A 14,951-nucleotide genomic window follows, 5' to 3' on the forward strand; every position below is an offset into this window, starting at 1 on the left:
TGCACACCTGTAGTCCCAGCTTCTTAGGAGGCTGAGATGAGAGGATTGTTTGAGGCCAGGAGTTTGAGTCCAGCCTGGGCAATATAACAAGACCCTGTCTCTGAAAAAAAAAAAAAAAAAAAAAAGAAGAGGAAGCAAAAGGAAGGATTTTAAAAACTCATTTTATTTATTTATTTATTTATTTATTTATTTATTTATTTATTTATTTTGAGACGGAATCTCGCTCTGTCGCCCAGGCTGGAGTGCAGTGATGCGATCTCAGCTCACTGCAAGCTCCGCCTACCAGGTTCATACCATTCTCCTGCCTCAGCCTCCCGAGTAGCTGGGACTATAGGCACGCTCCACCACGCCCAGCTAATTTTTTGTATTTTTAGTTGAGATGGGGTTTCACCGTGTTAGCCAGGGTGGTCTCAATCTCCTGATCTCGTGATCCGCCTGCCTCAGTCTCCCAAAGTGCTGGGATTACAGGCAAAAAACTCATTTATTTCCACCTTTTTTTCCTCTAGGTGCTCCAGCGCCTGAGTTGTATGGCCATCAGGGGAGATATGTTCTTGGTGGCCAATCTTGGGACAAAGCAGCCTTGTCATAGCAGTGACCCAGGGTGCCCAAAAGATGGGAGATACCAGTTCAACACAAATGTCGTGTTCAGCAATAATGGAACCCTTGTTGACCGCTACCGTAAACACAACCTCTACTTTGAGGCAGCATTTGATGTTCCTCTTAAAGTGGATCACATCACCTTTGATACCCCCTTTGCTGGCAGGTTTGGCATCTTCACATGCTTTGATATATTGTTCTTTGACCCTGCCGTCAGACTCCTCAGAGACTACAGGGTGAAGCATGTTGTGTACCCGACTGCCTGGATGAACCAGCTCCCGCTCTTGGCAGCAATTGAGATTCAGAAAGCTTTTGCTGTTGCCTTTGGCATCAACGTTCTGGCAGCTAACATCCACCACCCAGTTCTGGGGATGACAGGGAGTGGCATACACACCCCTCTGGAGTCGTTTTGGTACCATGACATGGAAAATCCCAAAAGTCACCTTATAATTGCCCAGGTGGCCAAAAATCCAGTGGGTCTCATTGGTGCAGAGAACGCAACAGGTGAAACGGACCCATCCCATAGTAAGTTTTTAAAAATTTTGTCAGGCGATCCGTACTGTGAGAAGGATGCTCAGGAAGTCCACTGTGATGAAGCCACCAAGTGGAACGTGAATGCTCCTCCCACATTTCACTCTGAGATGATGTATGACAATTTCACCCTGGTCCCTGTCTGGGGAAAGGAAGGCTATCTCCATGTCTGTTCCAATGGCCTCTGCTGTTATTTACTTTACGAGAGGCCCACCTTATCCAAAGAGCTGTATGCCCTGGGGGTCTTTGATGGGCTTCACACAGTACATGGCACTTACTACATCCAAGTGTGTGCCCTGGTCAGGTGTGGGGGTCTTGGCTTCGACACCTGTGGACAGGAGATCACAGAGGCCACGGGGATATTTGAGTTTCACCTGTGGGGCAACTTCAGTACTTCCTATATCTTTCCTTTGTTTCTGACCTCAGGGATGACCCTAGAAGTCCCTGACCAGCTTGGCTGGGAGAATGACCACTATTTCCTGAGGAAGAGTAGGCTGTCCTCCGGGCTGGTGACGGCGGCTCTCTATGGGCGCTTGTATGAGAGGGACTAGGAAAAGTATGTGGTCTGTGGGGCGGACTCTGGCATCATGTTGACAGCCTTGCACTTCCACAGGCTACAAGCCCTGGGACCACCTTTCTGCCTTAAGGGCAGGAGCCCACTTCTGTGGCACCAGATTCCACCCTGGGAACTGTGGAACAAGTAGGAGAGGCAGATTGCCTCAGTGTCTTCCTCTTAAACGTCAATCATCGAGACATTAGGGGGTATTTTCTATTCACATTTATCTTTTTCAAGCCACATCTTCCTCTAACAAGTCTCTCAGTATGCAATTGGTCTCCAGCTAAAACAAAAATAAATGTCAGTTTATATTTTACACATCCACAAAGCAGTGGCTTGGGTTTTTTTTTAATCTTGTTGATCAAGTGACACCCAGGACATGTAAATATTTCATAAGCCTTAAACAGTTTCCGAGGTAAGAAACAAGCTCTCAAAGCAAAAGCTCAATTAGAAATGGCCCCTGTGGGGAACTTTCCCATTCTGGTCAACCAGAACTCTATCCAGATGAAATGGCAATGCTAGCGCCACCAGCAATGTCAGAAATGTAGACCTTAAAATGGCTTTTAAAAATAGAAAAGAAGTGTTCCTCACATCTGCCAGTAATGGAATTTTCTGTCAGTAAGTGGAATGTGTAGGCAGGACCTGGAATGACTGGAGAGAGTGCAGCGCTTCGGGGTGAAGGGCGGGTGGGTACTGGAAAATGTTGAGACGGGGGCAGCCATGGGAAGGTATGAGTAATAGAATTCTTTCTGTCCAACACAGCTCATCCAGGGATTCCAGGGACCTTAATAAATCACAGTAGCTTTGGGCAAGAGTTGGGCACATTGCCTGACTGTGCAGGATGGATTGATGCTGGTATAATTTGATCTGGAGCCCTATAGAGGATCTCCTTGCTTTGCAGCAATGCCTGGCACCCCATAGAGATAAGCCGCAAGGACTGCCATGAAGGGTGGCCCACTTTAGTCAGGCATTTATTCAGTCACCCACAGGCACAGAGCAGGAGCTTCCCATGTTAGGAATTCCAGATGCAAAATTATCAGATTCAATACAGTGAAGACGTTTTTAGGCCACTGATTTCTGTGTAATTTGTGTCCAACGTTTCAAAGCCATTTTAAAAAGGATTTTGACTTCATGCCTAGTAGCTGTTTCAGATCATTTTTTAAGTGCAGAATGGATAATTAGTCTTCAGTGATTTGCCTCTTAAATGTGGCCGTTTAGTTTGAACTCCTTTTTAGTTTTTTAAAACAGTATATGCTTAAACATCACACGATTTTATAAAGCAAGAAAAATGAAATGATCTCCCTATTCCGCCACAGTGTGGGCCTCCAGATCCTTTTCTGGCTTTTAGGCAGGAAAATTAACAACGTGGATTCTACAGTCAGACTGATGGGGTTTCCACGCACGGCCTCACCATTTACTCCTCACTGGCCTCGGTTTTTGGATTCGTAGAATGCATGTTGAATAAACCATGTGGGAAAAAGCAGAGCCAGCACCAGCCCCTGCTGACTCACTGATCCCTCGAAAAGGTCTGGGATGAGTCAAGTCCTCAGGGAATAAGCAGGAAGGACTTGGAATTCCTGAGCAAGCCCTGAGTTCCCCACACCCTAGGAAGTCCCTCTGAAAGGGGAGCAGGACCTCTCCCACCAGATGACAAGAGTTCGCTTTCCCGCCCAATGCAGCTCCCACCAGGCCTGAGCTGGCAGGCCAGAAGCAGCCCCAGATGTGGCTATCCACTGCCCAGTCTGCTTCCCTGCCTCAAACCCCAGGGAGACAGAAATTACCTAAAAATGCGTATCATTGCTTTATGCCAAGATGATTCAAATAAGCCTGAGAAAGGCCAGTGCTAAATACAGACTTGGCAGAACTGCCTCACCCAGTAAACATCTAATCAGCACCTGCAGGATCCTCATTCTGCCCTTCTGGGCAGAGCACCACGAACTTTCCCTGAGTTATTTTCTACCAACAATTTAGAATGAATTGCTCATGAAGTAGAAATGAGGGGAAAAGCAACTAATGGTGGTAGAACAAAGTAATTTTTACAATTAGAAGTAGCTGCCAGATGACAGAACAAAGTAGAGGACAGGAAAATCATTTTCAGGGAAAAAATATATCTATGACTAATGTTTGTGATATGTTTTTGTCGATTGTGATCCTGAAATTCAGGAAGCAAATGGCAATCTTGACCACAACATGGAGACAGGAAATCAAATGCATTTTTGGCTAAACCAGACTTGGGGGAAGTAGCTTGGTTTGCGTGGTTTCTCATGTAGGTGCAGCTGTGCTTTTCTGTGGTTTTTCTCACACAGGAAGTGAGAGGCACAGTGAGCTGTATTCACACTGGATTTAAAAGCCCTGTTCTTAGAGAGGAAAAAACCAGGCCTCCTCACAGACTGCCAAGTCCCAGAGCCCACCACGTCTGCTCTCAAGACACAGGCCTGTCCAGAGCCCCTGCTGAGGGAAACCCACCCAGGCCACTTTTCCCCACAGGTGGCCCTGCGTGGTAGCTGTGCCCCCACCCCCCAGCCATGGTATATTGAACCAGGAGGAGGCACCTACCTCAAGGCCAGCCCATCAGAGCACTGGCTAGTAGCCCAGGAGGTGTTCCAGCACAGCAGATCTGCTCAGAGAGGACCGACGGTGACTCAGCCACTCCGATTCTCAATGAAACTCAGAACTGCTCAAGTGAAATGACCACTCAAAGAAAAATGTCTCAACAAAGTGGATTTATATAGGACAAAATAGGCATAAAAGTATGAAATGTATTGTGCACAAAGGCCTAGATTTGAGACGAGCTGATGTGGCCTGAAGATCTGTGAGTAGGACTGCTTGGGCCATGTTGCTTCTCAGGCCAGAGAAAGGTCCTGGTTTCCTGGCTTCAGTCTTTCATTCCCTAACCTCCCATTGAATGTTAGTTATTCCTTAACCTCCCTTTGAATGTTAGTTACCTATTCCCACATAACACATTTCCCGAAAACTTAATGGCTTAAAACAAGCATGGACATTGTTAATTCACCCAGTTCTGTGGGGGCAGGAAAGCGGGTCTGTCATGAGGCTACAGTCAAGACGTCAGCCGAGGCTGCAGTCAAGATATCCGCAGGCCGGGCGCGGTGGCTCACGCTTGTAATCCCAGCACTTTGGGAGGCCGAGGCGGGCGGATCACGAGGTCAGGAGATCGAGACCACGGTGAAACCCCGTATCTACTAAAAATACAAAAAAATTAGCCGGGCATGGTGGCGGGTGCCTGTAGTCCCAGCTACTTGGAGAGGCTGAGGCAGGAGAATGGCGTGAACCCGGGAGGCGGAGCTTGCAGTGAACCGAGATCACGCCACTGAACTCCAGCCTGGGCGACAGAGCGAGACTCCGTCTCGAAAAAAAAAAAAAAAAAATGAAATTACCAATATATGAACTCTAGGCATCATGCATATATAATTTTTTCATAGATAACTTTTCTTCTCATTTTCCTTCTCCTTCTCCTCTTCATCTTTTTCTTTCTTTGAGCAAAAAAAAGAGAATGTATTAACTCATAACTGGGGAGTCTAAGAATAAATTCTCTTCAGGCACTGCTGAATCCAGGGGCACAAATGGTGTCTCTGGACACAGTATCGCACTCTACTCTGCACTCTTCTTTATCATTTTCTCCCACAGACACAATCTCCGTGTAGTTGCAACAATGGCCATGACAGTTCTAGACTTCATCTGCCCCTCTCAGCAACTCTAGAGAAGAAGCTCCTCTTTTTACACAGTCCCTAATAAAAGTCTCAGAGCTGAACAACCTGGGCTCTTGCTTAGGGCACATGCCCATCCTGAATCAATGATCAGCCAGAGAGCTGTGATACTCTTTTTTTGAGACAGAGTCTTGCTCTGTCGCCCATGCAGGAGTGCAGTGATGCGATCTCTGCTCACTGCAACCTCCGCCTCCCGGGTTCAAGCTATTCTCCTGCCTCAGCCTTCGGAGTAGCTGGGACTACAGGCACGTGCCACCATGCCCAGCTAATTTTTTGTATTTTTATAGAGGCAGGGTTTCACCGTGTTAGCCAGGATGGTCTCAATCTCCTGACCTCGTGATCCTCCTGCCTCAGCCTCCCAAAGTGCTGGGATTACAGGCGTGAGCCACCGTACCTGGCCAAGGCTGTGATATTCTGATCGGCCAGCACTGAGTCACATGGCCACTATTAGGGTGAGGGATGATAGGCTTAGCTCTGACCTGAAATTCATGGATTGAGGGGTGGGGGCTGTTTCCCAGGGGAACAGTGGGACAGCGTTACCAGGGGAAGGGGAGTGGGATATAATCGGGCCAAAACAGTAAATGTCCACAAGGCTTTTTTCCTCTGAGCAGAAATTTCACTGTGATGCCAGTCAGGTATTGCAAGGGCCATGGCAGGAGGGAGACTGCAAATCTTGATTAATTGAGGACAGCTTAAGAACAGAGTGATTTCCACAGGTGTGGGCAGGATGTAAGGGAACCCAGAAAGGATAATGCACTACCCAGGGGCTAGCGACAGCAGGAGCTATGAGCACCCCAGGCCTGAAGGTGTGAAGGGCTGAAGTGGTTACCAGCAGCGGGAGAGGAAAGCTTATGGAGAGAGCAGGCCGGCGGGAGCAGGGGCTGTGAGAGAGACAGCCAGACCGTAGTGGTGTGACAGGCAGAGAGCCGGGTGATCCATATCCTGTTTCCTCTCCCTTCTCCGCTCCTGACTCCTGCTGCGGCTTCCCACTGGCTGGACCCAACAGGAAAGCAGAGGACAAGAGAATCTGGTTGGTGCTATCTAGAAGTGAGTGTTGGGGGTCACAGAACAGAATGGAGAGGGGTAGAGCATGCAGGGAAGACAAATGCAGCCCTGGCATGGTTCTTCCAGAACATTCTGCAAGCTCGTAGACCAGTTCATCTGAGAAGAAATAGAGGAGTTAGGGGAGAGAGAAGCTTCTTAATGAAAATAACCTTGGTAGCTAGTCTCAAGATTAGCTCCCAGTGCTCTCCACCTGCTGGTACCCGTTGTGTAACACTTCCCACATTTTTCCGGGGTCGTTTTGTGTAACCAATAAAATATGGCAGATGTGATGGCATGTTACTTCTGAAATTGGGTTATAAAAGTTACTGCAGGCCGGGCACGGTGGCTTACGCCTGTAATCCCAGCACTTTGGGAGGCCAAGCCTGGCGGATCACAAGGTTAGGAGTTCAAGACCAGTCTGGCCAATATGGTGAAACCCTGTCCCTACTAAAAATACAAAAATTAGTTGGCATGGTGGCACATGCCTGTAGTCCCAGCTACTCGGGAGGCTGAGGCAGAAGAATCACTTGAACCCGGGAGGCGGAGGTTGCAGTGAGCTGAGATCGCACCACTGCACTCCAGTCTGGGCAACAGAGCGACACTCCATCTCCATAAAAAAAAGATACTGCAGCTTCTATCTTGGTTGCTCACTTGCTATCTTGGGTCCCTCCCTCTGGGGAAAGCCAGTTGCCATCTACCAAGGATCCCTATGGACAGGCCCATTTGGCAAGGAACAGCCACCAGCTAGCTGCATGAGTGAGCCATGTTGGAAGTGGATCCTCCAGCTGCAGTCAAGCTTCCAGATGACCCACTGCCCTGGGGAACGACTGCAACCTCATGAGAGATCCTGAGCCAGAACCACCCCACGAAGTCACTCTTGATTTCGTAAGTCTCAGAAACTATAAAATATAAATGTGTGTTGTTTTAAAATCCTAGGTTTTGAGGTAATTTATTATACAGCAATAGATAACTAATACAATAATCTTGCTACCAGCACCTTAATCTCCCACATCAAAGTTAAAATTCCTCCAACACTGAATCTCCCAGCTATCCTGACTGCTTCTATACAGGTATCTTTCCCACTATATATATATCAAGTGCTATTAGTGGCTATTATTTGTTGGGTTACACAAAGCCAGAAATCATCTACATCTACTCTCTTTTCTTCTGGTTTTGAATAGCAAAATGCAACAGGGAGATGTTCTCAGATAGAGGGAGAACAACAAAAAGAAGGGTCCATGCCATGCTGAACAGAACTTGGTTGCTTTGAAATCGGGAGTTCTAGAGGAGGTATTCTGACAGCGTCCAGGAAAATCTCCTGCCCCCAGAATTTTGTCTAATCCACCCCAGACAGAGTTATCCAACAGCCTGGTATGGTGCAGACCAGGGGCTCTCAAAAGGTGGGCTCCAGGCAGCAGCACCAGTAGCACCTGGGAAATTGTTGGAAATGCAAATTCTTGGGCTCCACCCCAGATCAACTTAATCGGACTCTGGGAGTAGGGCCCATCAATCTGTGTTTAACAGGTCCTCCAGGTGATTCTGATCCTAATCAAGTGTGAGCCCACTGTTTAATGTGGTGCATACCAAAGCAGGTGCACGGGTCTTAATCATCACCTTAGTCCTCTGAAACAGGCAAGTGTGTCCATTTTACAGAAGAAGGAACTAAGGCCTGGAAGGGAAGTCCTTGCCCGAGACTAAACAGAATCCCAGAAACACAGGACGAGCCTGGAATTCCCACCCCTGGACTAATGCACAGCCAGTGTTTCCACATCGCCAACCCAGAAATGTTTTCTCTCCCTGTCATGCTAATTTTGAGCCCTTTCTGGGTGAGTCATTCATCATCCAAATATATTATTTTTGTTTTGTTTGACTAAAGGGAATTACATTTACATTTTCTCTAAGTACTGGAATGTAATCGTTGAAATTCCTGTTCGGTGATCTGGAAGAACTCTAAGGTTCTAAAGTGATTCTTTCATAACTAAAGAAAGATATAATTATGTATAATGTGATTTGTAAGATAAGATATAACTTTGGGGGTGTTCTAATTCTTTAAAATTGTTGATCCAACTATGGATGTCTTGCAACTCTCAAAAAATCATGTGTGAAAATTAAGCATTAGTTCTGTGTAAAACACTGTGCTAGAAATTGTGGGGGATGCAAAGTCACATAAGACTGTTACTGTTTTTTAAAATATATTTTTTAAAATAGAGACAGGGTTTCTCCATATTGGCCAGGCTGAATCTCAAGTGATCTGCCTGCTTCAGCCTCTCAAAGTGTTGGGACTACAGGCATTAGCCACCGTGCCTGGCCAAGACTGTTACCTTTAGAGAGAGCTTATTATCACCTAGTGTTCATATAAACATAGGATTTAAATACATACACACCCCCCAAAACAAATTGCTAAAGGATATTTGTGCAGATTTTATTTTTCCAAATGGCTACAACAATATTTGAAGAACTAACAAGTTTAAAAATGTAAAAGGCCAGTAAGGCAACATTTGGGCATTGGGGCAAGTGAAGGGGAGGGAAGGAGCATGAAGTCAGGGGAGAGGGCAGTGGCTGGTTCTGCAGGCTCTGCAGGCTGGGGGAAGAGTTAGGGTTTATGTGGGCAGGCAGCATTGCAGGGGATTAAGCAGGGGAATAACATGGTCATTTAAAATGATTCTTCTGGCTGATGACAGGTTTTCAGACGCTTCACCTCCTCCTAAGTCAGTCACACCTCATGTCCAAGCCATGAGGACTCACTGAGGGTGAAAGGGTGACTCTGTAGGCTCAGACTCAGACCACGCCACACCGGTTGCAGTCAAGAGATCTTTATTGGAGGAGTCCGAGGGAGAGCCGAAGCGGAAGAAGAAAGAGAGCGAGGGCTCTGCAGCCTCCGTCTTTTATGCCTAGGGATGTTATGTGGGGGTCGCTGGTTGGCTGAGGGGCTGGGTCTAGGCTGAGGCGGGAAGGCGTGACCTCTGATTGGCTCCTTTTGGTGGGCCTGTGTTGGGGAGGAAGAAGAACCCGGAACCAGTGCCATTAGGGTGCTCTTGTTACCTAACATTCCTCCCTTTTTTGTTTTTTAAGAAGTGGGGAGGTGGGCGTTGCTGTTCGTCTGGCTACTTCCTGCTGAACGGGGACGTCGTGGGGAAGGGATATTGGAGGACTGTAGGGGCAGAGCAACAGCAGGAGGCCAAAGAAGACGGCGCTGAAGGTGAACACTTCCCGGTGTGTGAAGTCTAAAATGTCCCTTGTAAGTAGAGGTCATCTATGGACGCGAGCCATCCGTATGGCAGGGAAGGATCTGCTATGAGCCACGTATCTTCTTGGAGGGCCTGGAGGAAATCTAAGAAATTACAGGTCCTGGAGGCGGAGGCCATAGGTACGGGAGTCCTGGTAGTCTTCCTCGGTTGCTAGGAGTTGGTAGTGCCTAATGAGAAGCTGGTTAAAAGTCTGGTTAGATAAGGAGGAGATTCGTTGTTGTATGAACTTTATTAGCCAAGGGAGGAGAATACACAAGGCCGCTATGCCTAAGAGGGGTCCGAGAAACGGTAGGACCCAAGCTAAAAGCGGCATTTTTAGAGTGTCCCAGGAGAAGGAACGAGAATCTGAGATGCGTTGTCTGATCTCAGAAGCCTTATCCTGTATACGCTGGGCAGCATCTTGCACTATCCCTGACTGATTAGTGTAAAAACAACACTCTTCCCCTAAGAAGATGCAGAGTCCTCCTTTCTCAGCAGTGAGGAGGTCTAGGCCTCGGCGGTTTTGGAGAGTCACTGCTGCTAAAGAGTCTATTTGAGATTGTAAAGTAAGAATAGATTTTGTTATTTCCTGTAAACTGTCTGAGAAATCTTTTGAGAGTGTGTGGTAGTAGGATAATGACGTGGGCAAGCCGGCTATTCCAGTCCCTGTGGCAGTGGCCGTTCCTAACCCTATAAGTAGAGGTATTAGTTGTACGGCTCTCCGCTAACGGACTTGAGCTTTGAGGGGTACTGATAAGGTCTGATTCCCTGGGGCAATGTCAGTGTGGGGGCTTAGAAAGACTAAGGTGCAGGTGCCTGTCCAGTTAGTGGGGAGGCAGATATAGGTTGACATTCCACATAAGAAGAACATGCCTTGGCTGGGTAGACAGAACTCGTTATGTACGTTAAAAAGGTGTGTGAGTTTGTTGTTTTCATTTTCCCATACTCCTAGAGTACTTGCTAAGGTGGATCCAGCGAGCGGCTGGAAAGGGGTGTTGGGAGTAAACTGAGTGGCTCCCTGTGTTTTATTTTCCCATTGGAGGAAAAAACGTTTTGTATCTACTAAGAGCCATTCGAGAGAGCGATTGAAAGAGGGGATGAGAAGGCACTCACTAGTGGTGGGGGCGCTGCTGCAGGGAGTCCAGAGGTGAATGGTCATGCAGGGAGTATGTCTGCCATTACAGAACCCGGACTGTTTGTTGAGTAGGGAGGAGGTGATGATTTTGGGGGGCCCAGAGAAGCGGACAGGCTGGTTGAATGGAGCTGTTTGGGTGACTTGAAAGCTAGCATGATCCATTGGGGCTTGAAGTTGTAAGGTGTAATTACACTGATGTGGTGGTAGGTGCCCTAGAGGCAGGCCAGATGACAGGTTGCGTTGTATGCATAAAGGGGCTTGGAAAGCTAAAATAGTATTTGTGGTTACAGGGCCGTGTATGGGCTTTTTATTGTTTGTGTAACGGATGGTATTGGAAATGTAAGAAAGCAAAAGTTGGGTTGCACGTCCTGTCATGGTATTTTTGGTTGTATCAGAGATGGGGAAGTCGGCTAATGACTGCATGTTTAGAAGTTGGAAAGGGTCTTTTCCTTCATAACGAGGGTGGTAGGTCAAGTTGGTGAAGACCTAGTTTTTTTGCGGGAATGGGAGTGGCAACATAGCCAGAGGTTGATAGAGAGATACACAGCCAACAGTCATTTGCCAGGGAAGGATTGGACTGGTTTAACAGAGTGTGAGTTAAGTCGAGAGTCTTGTAGAGGTAATTAGGAGCTAGTGGAAGGGGAGAGGTGGTTGTATGAGGTGTTGAAGGAAGTAGGAGGGACAGATAGGCAAAGAGTAAAAAGGAAGGTAAAGAGGGTGCTCTGGAAAACGAGACCATTTTATCCAGTCTGAGTTCTCTCGCCTATGTTTTTTGGAAGCGGTCGTTCCTCAGGTCGTGTAGGAGCTTTAGGTGGGTAGTCGTTGGGCGTATGGTCTGGCTCGTGCCTGGACTATGGAGGGCCAGAGGTGGAGACAGCGCCCCATACTCCTGCAGAACGAGAAGTAGCTCGGTATAAGGAGGAAAATGACGAGACGCCATCCACTGTAAGAGGCACCCTGGGCTCCTGCGTGGTGATGGTGTGTGTCGGGGAAGAGGTCCCAGGGCCCCGTCAGTCGTAGGCCGCTAACCCAATGAAATCGGCTTCAGGACGGGGGTCTGGCCCAGCTCCCCCGGGGAAGCTGGGGCAGTCGGTCGCCCAGTGGCCGGACTGTTGGCACTTGGGGCACGGTTGTTTGGGTGGCCTAGGATTAGGACATTGACGGGCCCAATGACCTTCGTTCCCACATTTAAAGCAGGGTCTGGGGGGTTGGCGGTGTGTGGTGGACACAGAGGCATGGCGTCTGATAGGCTGGGTTGAGGCCTTGAAGGCCTGAGCCAACATCTGGCACTTTGGCCTCCTTGCCTGCTCGTCACGGTTGTGGTAGACTTTGAATGCGGTGGCGAGGATCTCGGTCTGCGGGGTAAGGGGACCTCTGTCTAGCTTTTTTAGTTTGGCCCGAATGTCTGGGAAGCTTTGTGCGAAGAAATGGGACATGAGAAGTTGCCTGCCGTCGGGGGCTTCGGGGTCTATGTTGGTGTATTGTTGGAGTGCCTGTGTAAGGCGGGCGAGGAAGGCGGACGGGTTTTCATGTTTTTCCTGAATGATTTCGTGAAGTTTTTCAAAATTGACTGCCTTTTGGGCTGCCTTGCGGAGACCTGTTATTAAACAGGTGGCGAAGTGGTCTCGGGCCAAGACACCGTTCTGGTAGTTATAGTCCCAGCCAGGGTCTTGTTCGGGGACTGCCTGCGCCCCGATGGGTAGGGCTGGGGTTGTTTGGTGAACCTGATCTGCATAAGTACGGGCCTGCTCCTAGACCGGTCTGTGCTTCCTGAGAAGGAGGGGGTTAGAGAAATTCTGATGTAAGAGGTGGAGTTAGAAGTGTATGAGCCTAAGCATTGACAAGACAGTCACAGAGAAGGGAACATGGACAGGAACAATATATTTTGTTCGTGTAACTTCTGTAAGAGGGGCGAGGACGGAGAGGTGTGATCTGGAACGAGTGGTGGGACGGCTGAGCGGCGGAGGTTGCGGAGGAAGGGGAAAGAAGAGAGAGGTTGGGGGATGTAGTAAAGGGTGGGGCTGCCGCTGGCCGGGTGGCGGCCGGAGGGTGGGGCTGAGGGTGGTGATATGGAGTTAAGATTGGGGGAAGGTGAGGGCAGTGATACAATGTTGAGGGTTATACGGGGCTGTGGGCATAGGGGATCTCTTCCCATTCTCCTGTTCATTCACAATATTTAGAGGCCCATAAATGGGTCATTTATTTTGGTTGTTTAAGGAGTTGTGAATTTGATTAAGCGTTTAGGTTTGAGGTCGGCGGCAAGGCCTAGGGTAGCCAGATTGTCTAGAAGGCATTTTAGGGGGGAGTCGGCCGGCAGGGATGCGGAGCCTCCCATAGTGGGAGAAGGGGCAGTGATGGCTAAGAGGGCGTCCCCTAATTAGCCGAACACTGTAACCAGGTTCAGAGCCTTCGGTTGGTCGTCACCAAGGCGAAGGGACTGAAGGGCCAACAGGATGGCTGAGGGACCGTGAGCCACCTGGTACCAGGATTTTGTATGTAGCCAACAGTATGGCGCAGGGCGGAGGCTCAGGCCAGAGGGGCGAGGAGGAGAGGGAGAAAACTCCGTTCCCTGCTGGTCGAGGAGGGGAAGCAAATGATAGGGACCTACCACTGCCGTAGGGGTGTCGGGCGAAATGTGTTTGTCACGGGAGTGGCTACAGTCTGGCGATTTGCCTGAGAGGTAGGCCCAGGAGGGGAAAACTTACCGAGATGAGGCCGGTGGTGGGTGAAGAGCGTGGCGAACAGGAAAATGGGCGAAGACTGACCGGGGCCTGGTCTGAGCCTGAGAGGGATTGGGGTTCCACCAAAGGCGGGGAGTCCCAATCTGAGTCATGGCACCAATGAAAGGGTGACTCTGTAGGCTCAGACTCAGACCACGCCACACCGGTTGCAGTCAAGAGATCTTTATTGGAGGAGTCCGAGGGAGAGCCGAAGCGGAAGAAGAAAGAGAGCGAGGGCTCTGCAGCCTCCATCTTTTATGCCTAGGGACGTTATGTGGGGGTCGCTGGTTGGCTGAGGGGCTGGGTCTAGGCTGAGGTGGGAAGGTGTGACCTCTGATTGGCTCCTTTTGGTGGGCCTGTGTTGGGGAGGAAGAAGAACCTGGAACCAGCGCCATTAGGGTGCTCTTGTTACCTAACAGAGGGGAATGTAATAAATAGCTATTTAAAAGAAAAATAACAATTAAAAAATCTATAATAGCAGTTTAAGGGACAAAAACCAAAAAATTTCTTTGGAATTATTCATGTTAAGCTTAGCATTTTCTAATATAGTCCTGCATTCGTTTTTTTGTTTTTTCTTTGTTTTTGAGATGAAGTCTCACTCTGTGGCGATCTTGGCTCACTGCACCCTCTGCCTCCCGGGTTCAAGTGATTCTCCTTCCTCAGCCTCCTGAATAACTGGGATTACAGGCATCTGCCACCACACTTGGCTACTTTTTTTTTTTAGATGGAATTTTGTACTTGTTGCCCAAGCTGGAGTACAATGGCGTGATCTTGGCTCACCGCAACCTCTGCCTCCCAGGTTCAAGCAATTCTCCTGCCTCACTCTCCCACGTAGCTGGGATTACAGGCATGCTCCGCCACACCCGGCTAATTTTGTATTTTAGTAGAGACGGGGTTTCTCCATGTTGGTCAGGCTGGTCTCAAACTCCTGACCTCAGATGATCCGCCCGCCTTGGCCTCCCAAAGTGCTGGGATTACAGGCATGAGCCACTGTGCCTGGCCTGCATCAGTTTTTAAAAGACATCAGACACGTCAAAGCCATGGGAGGAAAAGCCCTACATTCACGCACAACAGAAAGGCTTTGTTTTCAGTAAACATGCACATCTTCAAAGAATGGTTGCAATCCAAATTGTTTAGTAACTATTAGAAGAACAAAGAAGGCTGTGTCCTCTGAATTATAATGTGCATTTCATCTAAATTGCTGCATATTAGGAGTTGAACCATGCTGGGAGTTTGACGTATGTAAGGAGAATTATTAGGTTGATGGAATATAAAGATACTTATAACAAAAGCCAATATTTTGGCATTTATAAATGAATCTGAAAAGGGTGAAGAATTTCATTGTTTTGCAATTAATACCGCAAAATGTGGCCCTTGTGTTCTATTGGCCCCTGAAAATTGTTTCAGATCTTTCCT

At 48.3% G+C, this 14,951-nt stretch overlaps 1 protein-coding gene across 2 annotated transcripts in view; it reads left to right on the forward strand.

Moving 5' to 3' along the window:
* Positions 1-3,790, forward strand: part of BTD (biotinidase) — a 49,312-nt gene extending 45,522 nt beyond the window's left edge. Inside the window, exon 4 of one of the 2 annotated variants that reach the window (XM_030816853.1) lies at positions 507-3,790. In XM_030816853.1, the coding sequence (XP_030672713.1) occupies positions 507-1,679 (1,173 nt within the window). In that variant the 3' untranslated portion in view covers positions 1,680-3,790. The remainder of the gene's footprint in view (positions 1-506) is intronic. The other variant, XM_030816854.1, reaches the window with a different exon arrangement.
* Positions 3,791-14,951: the final 11,161 nt, after the last annotated feature.

The sequence above is a fragment of the Nomascus leucogenys genome, chromosome 8, assembly GCF_006542625.1.
Source record: "Nomascus leucogenys isolate Asia chromosome 8, Asia_NLE_v1, whole genome shotgun sequence".
NCBI lineage: Eukaryota > Metazoa > Chordata > Mammalia > Primates > Hylobatidae > Nomascus > Nomascus leucogenys.